Source organism: Varanus komodoensis, unplaced genomic scaffold (genome assembly GCF_004798865.1).
Source record: "Varanus komodoensis strain SLA01 unplaced genomic scaffold, ASM479886v1 scaffold1, whole genome shotgun sequence".
NCBI lineage: Eukaryota > Metazoa > Chordata > Lepidosauria > Squamata > Varanidae > Varanus > Varanus komodoensis.
Genome location: NW_025335268.1, coordinates 10,251,507 through 10,265,101, shown reverse-complemented (window position 1 = coordinate 10,265,101; position 13,595 = coordinate 10,251,507). Strand labels below are relative to the sequence as shown.

The 13,595-nt window shown below is 43.0% G+C and overlaps 1 protein-coding gene across 1 annotated transcript in view; it reads right to left on the bottom strand.

Annotated features, from left to right (window-relative positions):
- Positions 1-13,595, bottom strand: part of ALK (ALK receptor tyrosine kinase) — a 146,981-nt gene that overhangs the window by 53,596 nt on the left and 79,790 nt on the right. The window contains exons 7-8 of the mRNA XM_044438852.1: positions 5,855-6,014; positions 366-513 (exon numbers count right to left, since the gene is read on the bottom strand). Coding sequence (XP_044294787.1) covers positions 366-513; positions 5,855-6,014 — 308 coding nt within the window. The remainder of the gene's footprint in view (positions 1-365; positions 514-5,854; positions 6,015-13,595) is intronic.

Genomic DNA, 13,595 nt, shown 5'->3' with positions numbered 1-13,595 from the left:
TCCCGGTCACCAGACTTGGTGGTCAGCCACCATTTTAAATCCTTGCAATTAAAATATTCGATGTGGAGGACAGGTGGAGAAGGGACTGTGAGCGACTCTCAAGGGAGGCAGCAGCAGGCACAGGGGTGGGTGGATGATTGGCTTTTGCTTGCCTGCTTTGGACAGAGGAATGGTCTTGGCTTCTGTCTTTGCCCTGGATCACAGACAGCCTTGGTGGAAGGTTGGTCTGGCAGGAGAGCAGGCTAATTGCTAGGCCAAGTGCCACAGGGAGAATACCGAGAAGCCCAATCAGCCAAGATCCCAGCAACAAGAACAACAGTGACACAAACAATAACACACTTTTGTCAGGAGGGATGATCACTCACACTAGGACAGGCATCTTCTCCTTGTTGTCCCACCAAAATATACAAGGTTTCATTCTTCTGGAGCTTAAATATCCCCACCACATTCACACCGTGTGACCTCATTATAGTGTTCTTTCCTTTGCCACCAGCTGCCCCATAGCCTGAGATGCTGCAAGTAAAAGAAAAGAAAGAAGCCAAAGGCACAAGTGGAATAAATCTGGCACATCAAATGCAATTGGAACCATCTATTCTGAGCACAGAATAACCTTGCATTCCCTGGTGCAAAATTTTCCAGACACTTAATTTTCTCATTTTTCTTTCTTTCATTCCTTTTTTTACTAAGCTGTTCCTCTTGGCTCGGCCACAGTGATGAGTTTAATGATACCTTGACATGGTGCCCTTCCAAGACAGCCAGATCCAAGCGAAGGCCTGGCCATGCCAGCTTGGCTGCAGATCACCACCCGATTCCCAAAACAGAGGGGATTCTTGGAATCTGACCTGACAATGTTCGTGTGTCACTTTCTGTAATCCAAGCAATCATTCCTCAACAAGGCAGCCTGGACACCAGAGAAGAAGCAGCAGTCACAGGATAGGGTCCTGTGAACAGATGCTATGAGAAGCAGGAGCCATTCAGCCGATTTTTAGCAGGAAGCTATAACAGCTAATGAGGTGCACTATTGAGCAAGGCAAGCTGGCAGGGCTAATTGGCTGCAATTAGGGGCCATATTTTTCCATGTATGAGTAGATTTTGCATATAAGCAATAAAGCCAGGAACCCAGAGAGACGCTGCTAGTGCCTCATTCACCAGCTGTGAAGAAAGCAGAGCAGCTAACTCTGGGTCACGGCTACTCCACGTTTATCAAAGCCAATGGCTACAAAGAGGTTATTTGTTCTGCCATCAGTAACAGGCTGCAAATTTGCGCATTTCTTATGAGTGCTGTTGGCCACCTCGTTGGAATAAGTTGCTGGAGTAATAGGAATAGATAAAACAGCCCTCTCTATAAGCTCCCTGCATCTCGAAATAGGAATCTGGATCTGCAAAAAAGACTTGGCATTGTTGTTGCTATGCTTAACACGGAGTGGCAGGGGTCAACTTTTAAATGAGATGTCATTTGATGTGATAAAGTTTGGGAGAAAAAGCAAAAAGGAAGCTATATGCAGCTCATGGGAAAGACAGACATCAAGGCAGGTGTATGAAGCTTGCTGCCATTTTCCAAGCTTGCTTTGCTAATAGCAAAAGAGAGTCACCTTTGAGCAAAACCTTTATATCTCCAAAACTTTCTTTTGTTTTTCAAGAACTCAGGCAAAGAGATAAGGATGGTTTTGCACTTGTTCCAAAAAATGAGTACAAAATACACACGGTTATGAGGAGTACACACATTTGCTTTCAAAATGGGTGAGAAAAGGAACATTGGGACAAATGGATAGTTTTCTGCTCACAGCTTTAGCATATCTTGGAGGGAAAAGCCAAAATGCCCAGCTGTGACCCACGCTGTAATTGGCAAGCTTTGCATCAAGTTTCGACTGGTATGAACAAGCGCATGGCACATGTGCAGATCTGTCATACTTAGAGCAGAATAATTGAACTCAGTGGGAAGTGAATCACAATGAACTTACGCTCCATTTAGTTCAGATTTCGTTACACTCTAAGTATAACTACATCTGGATCCAACAAAACACACAAAACTCTGCGGAAGGGTTACCACTGACCAGAAAAAGGGGGAGGTTATGCAGTAAAGCTAAAAGGCTAGAGATAATGATTCATGATCCAGTCAGAGCTCAAAGCTACAATGCTCAGGACAAACTGACACGGGTGCTTTATTCCACTGCTGTAATGCTTGTCTCACACACGAGGCACAGGCGCAGGCCACATTGCTCTGACATGATTTCTCCCTCAGTATTTTTGCAGCTACTTCTGACCATGCTCATTTAGCCAAGCAGCCTGTGCGGTGAGAGGCACGGAGCCGTGAATTGCTGTGTGATTGCCGTTTGAGCTTCTGCTGCTTCACACTATCAAACATGTGAAGGAAGAAGAAGAGCAAAGGGAAGCCACTGGGCAGCCGACGGATGCCAGCAATGGCATACAGGACCTCCCAAAGCCCTCCGACTTCTCCCACAGTTCCACTTGCATGTGGAACGCAGCCGCGTTGTAAGCATGGTGGACAAGGCATGGCATTCATCAGCGCATGTTGCCGCAGTGCCAACTGTGTTTTGAAAAGGTGTGGGGGTGCCTCACACACAAAAGATGCTCTAGTACAGCTCCTTTGCTTCTCATTCCTGCTGTGTTCTATTCTCTCTCGTCTCCTCCCAGCAAAATCAATCTGGAGACAGAAAGCTTTCAAAGCAGAGAGCTTTTGGTTCTGCTCACAATTGATCAGGGAGAAAGGAAGGTGAATAGGGAAAAAAAGCAATTGTCTAGCTGCTTACTTGGGAGTGAGCCCCACTTAACACCGTGCAACCTACTTCTGAAGAAATTCATAGAAAGGAAGCCAGTGCAGCTAAACCCAGCTTCTCAAGTCAAGTCCCTTCTCTGGAGTCCTCGGCATTCCATCTTTGACCTAAAAGGACAAGGCACCTTTGCTCTGACGGGGGGAATTTGTCTGACTTTCTGCCTAGACTTCAACAGCCGGTGGTATTGCAGCGCTGAAAACAAAGAGGTACCTCAGTGGATTTCAGTGCCATGCAAGGAGCTACTGGGAGGGGTGGGCTTATTCTTGCAAAAGCGCATAGGAGGGATTTTTAGGCAGAGTTTTGTTAAGAGAACCCCATCTCCATTACCAAAACAGCATCTTGTGAAGAGTCAGGCAAGTTCTATTTGCCCTCAGGTGGCTTTGAAGCCCACATTTACGATGGCACATCAGCTGCACAGGCGATTTTATGGCCATCCACAGAGATGACATCAAGATGGTTGGAAAGTCTTTGGGGTGAGGTTAGCCCTGAACACACAAGCATGATAAGCCTCCGGTGCTCTGTATGAACCGGTGCTCCAAAGCACGCACTCAGAGGGGACACATTACCAATTGGCAGGAGAGGCTGGTGACACCTGTCGCACTGGGGTGCTTATCCAGTGCAGCTTTTATTTTGGGGAAGCTTATCTCCACCCCCAAAATAGGTTCATCACTGGAAAGTACCATGGACATCTCCTATGAAGTTCAAATGAAAGCTGCATCGGAGTCACCTGCCTTCCCTGCCAATTGCCTATAGAATTCTAGCCCTGTCCATAGAATTGCTGGCTGAAGCTGATGGGAATTGTAGTCCAACATTTCTGATGGACACTACATCAAGGAAGGCTGTATTTGACACTTTTTCTTTGGGGGAACTACCCACAAAATTTGACACAAAGGCTGGTATTGAAGAACCAGCATCCAATCTCTTTTTTAACACAACATTGTTCTCAAGCCAAGCATCCAACCCATGATGCACAGCATGCTTTATAGACAGTCCCAAATAGCAAAATTCTTCAGCCAGGACCAATAAGGGAACTGAGACACAGACTCCTGGGAAGGTAACAGCCAAAGGACGCAGGCCAAATTGATGCTGGTTACCAAATGCAAAAGGCATTCATGGTGGTTGCTCTCAGGGCAGGATGTCCACTCCAATTACAGTGCTTGTGTGGAATCCCAAGTAAGCTGGTATCGCCTGGCATGAAATGTGCGACTGCCATGTCTGGGCTGCGTGGAAGATGCTGCATGACCCAGCAGAACTCTAACATAACTGGCACTGATTCTTGAAAAGCAAGCCACAAAATCCACAACTTCCTCTAAAATGGGAGCCCGTATATTGATGACTTGTAACTTTTGATCTACTTGCCAAAGTATCATGGAACAAAATCAGCCCAGGGAAATGGGTGGATTTTGTTTCTTCCTCAGGCATTAACATTAAAGAAATGAGACTTCTGTGCATATAATTTACTACTCCTCTCTTTTACTTTGGGGTAATATTTTATATGCGTATATACTATATGCCAGCCTTGAAAAATTCTTCTCACCCATTCCCCCACAGGCAAGTCATTCTTTTCTGGGTGAGTGAAACATCATTAGTTTTTTCATTATCATCAATCGCCCCGAAAATGGGCAGGCGAGCAGATTTGGTGCCTCTCCTAGTCAACTTCACCAGGCTCCTTCTCTTTGTTATTTTGTGTAGCTGTAATATGAGTCACCGAGGATGGCTCAGAGTCCAATGTCTGTCGTGCAATGACATTTTCTCCCAGTCAGAACAGAGCTGCGTGAGAATCGGCTGGCACACACACATAATTTCAATTAAACTGCATGAAATTCGATGCCTCGATTCTCAACCGCGGTGGAGAAAGTGATTAGTTTAATGGGGCTGACTATATGCTGCAGTTCAGGGCAGAGATGGGAGAGAATTTAGTTTTGTCCACATTTCTCGGTGAACACATGTAAAATGCACTTCTTGGGTTAATATGAAGATAAGAGCAGTTATCTTCCAACTGAGTGCTTGATTTTTTAAATGCAATTCTTGGCTCAAAACTTAGATACAAAATGTGTACATTGGGGAAAGTCACATACAAAAATGCATATACTGGGGTGTGGGGGTTGTGTTAGAGAAAACTAAATAGGAAAATTTTTCATGCATTTTTGTATGCATGTGTGTGCGTTTGAGTGCAGACCCTGTAGAGAAATAGATTAATTTTCCCAGTCAGTACCAATATGCATATAAAATTTGTATTTTAGGCTAAAATGTATATCAAATGCATACTGTATGGTAAAATGTCAGCCAAAATGCATGGTTTGTCAAAATATGTTCTCAATTCATGCAAATTTCTGTACATTTGCAAATGGACATAAAGACAGCGCAAGCACATGTGAAACTGGCATTGATTGGAAAAAGGCTGATCTGTCTATCTCTACCTCCAGTGCTTCTCTCGTTCAACTTCTTTTTCACAAATCCTCTCCTGTCCTAGTTCCTGGGCACCATTCAGGACTGGGTCCGGTTGTCACCCCTTCGGTCAGTTTCATGATCAGCTTTCCCAAGGCATAGTTCAATGGCATATCTAGACATGTTCTTGCAACTCTAGAGATGCTAACTAAATCGCCTGAGCAACTGCGCCTTCTCAGCTCAGTCAATCTTAGTCGGAGGCTTCATTGTCACAAGAATGATGCATTACAGAATGCAAATGTGGGAGCTACTCATGCTCCTTCATGCCTGCTAAAATCTAACGTACAGATTGCAGGCCCACAGATCTCAGCCCTGGTCAGATCTGCAGAACTCTGGATTAACTGTAGGACACAGAACGAGCCATGGATGAAATCTGTGGGTCTACAGTTCACACACCATATTTTTTGATGAGTCTGCTATGCAAAGAACAAATTGATCCCGCCTGTCTCATAATAGTTGTTGCAGCATGAGAAAGCTTTGAGACACATTAAGGGACAGTCTCCTCATTATTGCTTCTTGTATTTTAGGGCTTAGTCTTGACTTAGAGCATAGGTTTCAAAGATAAGGCTTGGGGAGTTCTCTGGGACTGAAAGTGACAGATGGATGCTTACCTGTAGGTATTGGTTGCAGGCACTCTCCAAACCTGTACACCTGGAAGACTGTCTATGCCGACCATTACACTGAGGTTGGCATTCCTATAGGCATCATTGCATTGGGTCTGGGTGGGCCCTTGAGGTCCACTGGCACCACAAGTGGTGAATAACCAATTATCTGAAAGAGAAACATGCACACATGTGCTGAGTAGCAAAGACAAAGACAGTAAGCAATTGGCTTACTGTTTTCTTTGGCTCACATTAAAGTCTGCCTAACCTAAAACATCACGATCATAATCTTCACAACATCATCTAATTCTAATTCAGTTCTCCAAGTCCTATCAGCTATGTGGCCAAAATAATAGCACCTGAGATCAGGGAATTCTGCACTGTGCAAGATTCTTTAGGAAGCAATACTAAAGTGGAGCTGGTGGTAGCAATGGGGACTCCCAACACCTTACAATGAAGACTAAACATGCCCAGGTTTCACAGAATATTGACTGTCGAAAGGAAGACACTGTAAACACAGCTGCAGAGAAATGGACTAGTGTGACTGGCATCCTAAACCAAAGCATTCCAGGTTGCAATATTTTGTGGCAGATCCCATTTGTGAAAATATCATAATATCTCACTCTCCCATTATGCTTGCCTAAACACACAGTTTACAGAGAACAACAAATTAGATACAATCTGAAGACACAGACAAAGGATTCTTCATAAGTAATTTCATCTGAAATAAAAGATGAATAATTGTTACAAAGAGTTTACTATCTTGAACATGTAGGTGCTGAAGAAACAATCACAGGCAAACTGAAACAATAATGACCAACAAAATTACTAGATTGCATTTCTTGAAAAAAATATAAGAATGTGTCACTGATAACTGATTTGTGAAATATTTCTCAAACATACAGAAAGAGGCACTACCCTGTAATAGAAATAACCATAATGAAATTAGGAGCATTCCTCAGTAGAAGTTTACAGCACGATCCTAGACTCCTACAAAGCATTGTGAGGCCATAAGACTCTTTGGATTCCTAGATCCAAGGATGGAAAAGGTACCACAATCCATTGGATCCTTGGAATGGGGGATTCTTGCTTGGATCCTTCTCCTCCACCTTGCAGCCAGCACAGAAAAAACTGCTTTCCCAGGGTCATAAGACTGAACTATGAGAAGGGGTAAAAGTGACATTCTGGGGGGGGGGGGGGGATGGGAAGAGAATGGGGGAACTGGGTTGCAACATGTCCTGCTAACTGGATAGCTGGACAACTAGTTGGCTTGCAAGGTGGGAGAAGAGGGTAGGTGAAGATCACATCTGTGCTCCTCCTGCCTAACACAGAATGCCTGATATCCCAACTCTGGATGTTTATGGGCATCCCCACTGGCTTGTACCCTTAGTCTACTAAAAGATGTTGCCTGTTCCAGGGACTGGTGTGAAGGCAGATGATCCTCAGCCCTTGCTGAAACTCAGCATGTCTGTGTCTGGTCAATGCCTTGATAGGACATCTTCTGGAGAACATGCATATCCTCTTCCACTTCCTCTTTGAAGGAAAAGCAAATGTATATAATATAAAAGCACATAAATGTAATACATATATACATATTTACAGGTTAGAAAGATGTTCCTGATATCAAGGCTTGGAGGTAGTTATCAATGTGTCTTCTTTGCAGGGCAAATCTTTTTGCTGTGAAGTCCTTAAGCAGAGGTGGATGAAACAATGGTATATTTTCCAAAACGATACCAAAAAGCTTTGGTATATTTTCCATTGAGTGCCTCCTGAATTTTGCTTTGAATAAGGTATTTCTACACAGTTCAATCCAACTAGCTCTCGGAACAGTGTACAGAATATGGAAGTGTCAGCCCAGCCACCAAAGGTATTTGAGAACAATGGGCTATTGGGGTGGTTGCAGTTTAGGGGGCTCTTGCAATGGGGTAGCTGAACCATGCATTGGCTGTCTATAAAGGCATAATGATATCCTAATGATATTTCAGTGGAGGAGCCCTCGGTGCTGTATAGCAGGGCATCATGCCCCACAAGAGCCCCTGGACAGACTATAGAAATGTTAAAGACCCTGGTAAATCCAGTCTGCTTTGGTGTGATCTTGCCACCAGCTAAACTGCAGGTTCAACAGCACCTGTCCCCTGAATTCACTCCTCTGTTCCACCAGGCAGTGAAATGAGATGCCATAGAAGCGGCCAATGGTGCCCTAGAACAGCTTCTGCTAAAGTAGGTGCTGGGACCCAAGGGGATGAGTAAGGATGGGCCAATCAGCACAACCCAAGCTTGCTTAAGTTCTCCAAATCCCCCCTCAAAATTCCTTCTGAATTTAGTCTGCATCAGAGACAGAGCTTTTTTTTAGGGGGGAGGTGCACACACGCAGAAATCTATGTGTCTTTTCATCCCTTTTCCCCTTAATGTATGCATCAACTGTGCTTATCTTCCAAATGTACAAATTCTTATCTCATTGGTTAATGTGAATTTCTGTACATTTGTTAACTGTTTTTCACTGCCCAGAGAGCATTGGCTATTGAGTGATACAGAAATAAAATAAATCACCACCATACTGCTTGCATGGCCATTTTTCAAATGTACACATGCTGATGAATATATTGTTGTGCTCTGTGAATCACATTGCAAACTCAGAAATGTAAAGGCTTCAATGGAGACTCAAATTTGGCTTTCTGGAAGTTCCCAGAAGGTGGCAGCCCCTTTTCCTATTCCTACCCCTTTCTCTAATGACTCATCATTTGGAGTTTTTCAGATTTTGTGCATTTCTCCCCCATCCATTCTAAAAAGCCGAAATCTACCTCCTAAGGCTCTGTTACTGGTGCTAAGAACTTTGTGCAGTGATGTAATGGCAAATTTTGAAGTTGGGGGGGTCTTTTCATGAAAGTCAAAGCTGCACCTCCAGGTAATGAATGGAAGATGTGCACATCTCTTTTTGAGGTGAAACAATGACAGCTTCTAGAAGCTATTTCTTATTATCCTATTTATTATGAATAAATGGTTTTTGTTACATTCATACCCCACTCTCCAGCCAAAGTGCTCCTACAATGGAATTAATAAGGCAGTTCCTTCCCACTGGCTTACTATCTAAAAACGTGGCATACAAGACAAAAGAGACAGGGAGGGCAGAGGAAAAAAGGAAACCCAGGCACTTATAGAAACATATATATTACATTCTCTGAAGAGCAGCAATCTGGATTGAACAGCACTCCTTGGTTTCTTAATATTTGTGGCCTCTGCAACAACTGACTCGTGTGTCAATATGTGTGGGGGATCCTCTGTGAGTCCAGCGTCCTAGTTTAGGGGTTCCAGTTTCTCAAAATATCAAAAATCTTGTATTGTGCTCTCATTGGATCCACAATGAATCATGGATGAAGTAGCACAACTGAAGTAAGAGGATATAACTGGATCAAAAAAAACCCATCCCTGTTCTTAACCCATTAAATTCAGGACTCTTGAAACAATGGCAGCTGCCAGCCATGGACCAGCAATTTCTTGAGAGGTGGTGGGGAGGAAGAGTGACCCTGGCTCCAGGGATCCACTGGCCCCAACCCCCCAGGGACCCCTCCAAAATGAGTAGGGGCACCCTTGACTTTATGAGAAAATATATTGCTGTTCTGCTTCTGCCCCTCTTCTTTTTGGCACATGGGTCCCAAGAACTTCCTTGGAATGGAAATTGGCGCTTAGGCTGACAGGGGTTCTGCACTTCTGCCATAAAGGATGTAATCCTGATCTGTAATATAAATAGGATTTTTGCATTAACTTTACTCAGTTGTCAAAAGCATTCATGAAGTTCTTATTTTTATAATGCCTTGCAGGAAGAAATGAGAAACCATATGGGAGAATCTACAGAATTTCAAATTAATGGAGTAAAGATTCCAAAATAGAATGTTACACTTCCCACATAAACCTTTCCTTACTCATCTTGATAGTTCTGAAAACAATTATCGCCCACGGAAATTTATACATCAACTTGATTGCTAATAAGAAAACGGAGGGCCATCCTGCCAACAGTTATGGTGCCTTAACACTGTGTTATCCCAACAGACTTGAGCCAGATGCAACAGAGCATGTGTTGAATAAAATGAATAGGAAAAACCTTATACCAGGAATAATAAGAAACAGTATTGATATCTCTGGTGAAAAATTAAACATACTTTTGCAGGTTGGAGCAGATGACCTTGAAAGAAATAAAAAACCCCCCCAAAACACACACATAACAAAAGAGAAGATTAAGCAAAGAAAAATGAAGGTGTAAAGAAAAGCCCCATACCAAGTTGAGAAATAATCACCCTTTAGCAGTTGTTTCATATACCAAGCATACCAGATTATTTCCTATAGCAAGAACCCATCCCTCATGTCAATTCTTTTTCTGAGACTCCTGAAAACTGTCACTGGACAAAAAGAAACAGAAAGTACATTTGTGTGCCCACAAAGGAGATAAAAGGTGCAGGGTGTCCTTGATAAGCATCAACAGCTGTATGTTCTTCAACTGAAGTTACCTGAGTTATTTGTTTTACCAGACTGGAAGGTGAAAATGACAAGGTAGCTGGAGCAACTAAGGCAGATCTTTGATCTCTTTGGATTATGGTCAAGAAACCACCATGACTACTGGCAGCAAAGTCTCTCTACAACCCCTCACCCCACTGAATGACAAGGAAGTGACTAAAACTATGCCATCACTGGAATTACTGTCAGGAGCTGGTGTCAGGATGTGGAGATGCAGTCTCTTCTTGCGCTGTTGCTCAGGTGCTACCTCCTGATCTAATCAGCAGCTGCTCCAGGACAGCAGGTTCTCAGCCCCTTTCACTAGCCATGGTGTAACAGCGTATTTGGCTTGCCCTTCTGGAGTTGCCTCTCAGAACACTGTAATTGGAGAAAGCAAACTCATTCTTAACTCCTTAACCCCAACAAGTCAGAAAGTACTCGGCATCTAACAAGTTAAAAATGTGCAGTTATGGGTACAGAGATGCTAAACTTGGTGGCAAGATCACGCAGCTACCTGTAAAGAGGCAGCAGCACTTAACAAAGGGGAAATAAAAGGGAAGAAAATAAAGTTCCAGGTAACAACACTTGTAAAAATACAGCAGAGTCCAAATGACAATAACTAAGCAAGGTATAACAAAGAATCCAATTCTGCGTTTACAGAGAAATTCACATAGTGATTCTAATGCATGTCATTTATTTAAACTTTAATTGTTAATAATTTAAACTTTATATCTTGCTTTTTAGGCAGCTTACAAAAATGGAGGGATATAAATGTGCAAGGCATTAAAACAAATAAAAAACAGTGCACAACCATTTGTACTTGATAATTTCAGTTCAACTCAGGGCAAAACTGGATCTGACTGTATGCACTTTTTGAAAAAGAGAAATTGCAGCCGTTGGGCAGATGCAGGATTGCAGAACATGGAAAAAGATAATTTAACTCTTTTTCTCCTGGTCACAGTCTCTTCAAATCTTGTCCTTCTGAAGCTCTTATTGGCATTTTAGGGAAACCTGCTATTGGTACCAACAGAGGCTCCACTTGAAATGCAGCTAGGACTGAAATATTTGAGTCAGGCAAATGGGTTGCGTTCACAACCATGTTTGAACGACATAACAATGGCTAGTTTATGCTGATACTATCCTATAGCTTCCCCTATCTTTATTTTTCATGCTTTGCATTTTATTACCTGTTCACATTCGTTAAATAATTTCATTTGAACAGAACTATGGAACAAAAGGAAAATAATAATAAAAACCCACGGCATCCATTTATTGGATCAGCTCAATACAGTCAGTGCTGAGGGTTGGGGTAACTTGGGCTGAATCGGAAAAATCCTTGGAGCTTTGACCCCTCGAGGGAAATCTTAGAAATGCTTACTTAGGATTAATGACCTTGACAGCCTGTTTGATAGTTGTTGTTGTTGTTGTTGTTGTTGTTATTATTATAACATTTCTATGCCGCCCCTTGCCGAAGCCTCGGGGCGGCTTACAACACAATAAAATACATTGAAATACAATAGAACATAACAAATTACCATTAAATACAAAAATACAAAAACTACACTGAGTTACGAACATAGTTGTGCTTAGGGTGCCAGGCTAGGACCAGGGTGACCTGGATTAAGTCCTTGTTCTGTCATTAAGGATCGCTCTGTAGGAGATGGTCTTTGGCCAATCACTGTCTCTCAGTCTCACCTGCCGCATGGAGGACTCAAACACAGGACAGGGTGAACTGCACACGAAGACAACTTATAGGAGAGCGGGTGTGGTGTGGTGTGGTGTGGTGTGGTGTGGTGTGGTGGTCAGGATGCTGAACAGGGGGCCTGGGAGATCTGGGTCCTAGTCCCGGCTCACTGGGCGGCTTGGGGCCAGTCACTCACTCTCAGCCTAACCTACCTAAAGGGGTTGTTATGAGGATACAGTGAAGAAGAGGACTTTCAGAAGCCCCCTTGGGTCCCTCTCAAGAGAAAAGAAATGTAGGAAACATGAATATAATGTAATATACTGATACAGTAAGGGGTGTCTGTCGTGTTCCACAGGGTTGCTCTACCCTTGGTTTCAGCCCTTCTGAATTCTGAGTTTAACTAGGAACATTTCTAAATGTAACTGCAAAACTGACATGTGATTTACCATTATGTCATGTTCCTTCATCTTATTTATATCTGTAATGTCACAAAGCGACCTCCTTTATGTAATCAGACATATGGTTGCATCAAGATTCTTTTAGAGGTTTTTTTTATTGTTGTATGCATTTGAGTCTTGCACACTGGCAGAAATTCTGCTTACAGACAAAGCGTGTTGGTAGACACCAGGCAAAAAAAGAACTTGATGTTATTCAGTGAATGAACATATCAAGACATATACAGAGATACAGACGCTACAAGCAGTTCACATGTGCAAATGCGGGAAGAAGCAAATGAAGGCCCTGACAGACGTGGCAAACAGCATGTGCTTAGCATTCTGCACAACGTTTGGAATTAAAAAGTCAGAACAATGGAGAATCCCTAATGCATCATGTCCACTTTGGAAACAAGATAATGGGGTGGGAGGTGGGGGGGGGGTCAGAATAAAAGTGTGCGATAAGAACAGACTTTGGAGAGGGGTACCATTCTCTCCTCATTTTTGGGAAGCCCTGCATCCCATCCCCTTACTTTGTTATACCACTATGGTATGTGATGATGCCACTGATAAGCCTCACCCTGAAAGAAAGGCCTGAGTCACAGACTGATCTAATTCCCTTACCAGCCCCGAGTAATTTCCATGAAACTTACATTGATCTAAAATCTTGATTAAATGTAACATTTGCCCGAAGCCTTAAGAATATCAAAACAAGTATCCAAAGCTCTTTTAAACACTGCCTATGTTACCTCAGAGGAGGTCATTTCCCGGAAAAATGACGGTTTTTCCTTTGTATGTTATTGATTTTATTTTACCCTCCCCTCTAAGGGTTGGGGAAAAGAATTCTGCAGGGTGTCACACACAAGCCATTAAAACATCATCCAGATTGGTTTCTACAGGTTGCCACATGTTATGGCAGTTTCAAGTAATTCAATTTGGAGCACAGCTTTTGATCTCCACAGATGAAAGTAACAGCACTGAAATGGAACCCCTTTAACTAGCTCCAGAGACTGCAGTGTAGCATTTTCCATCTGCAAACAACTGTAATGCTGTTGTGCATTGTACTGGCAAATGCATGGCTCTCCCTTTGTTCTGCAACACAGAACACACAAAGCAGGTTTGCAAGCTGCAGAGCCCAGTCTAG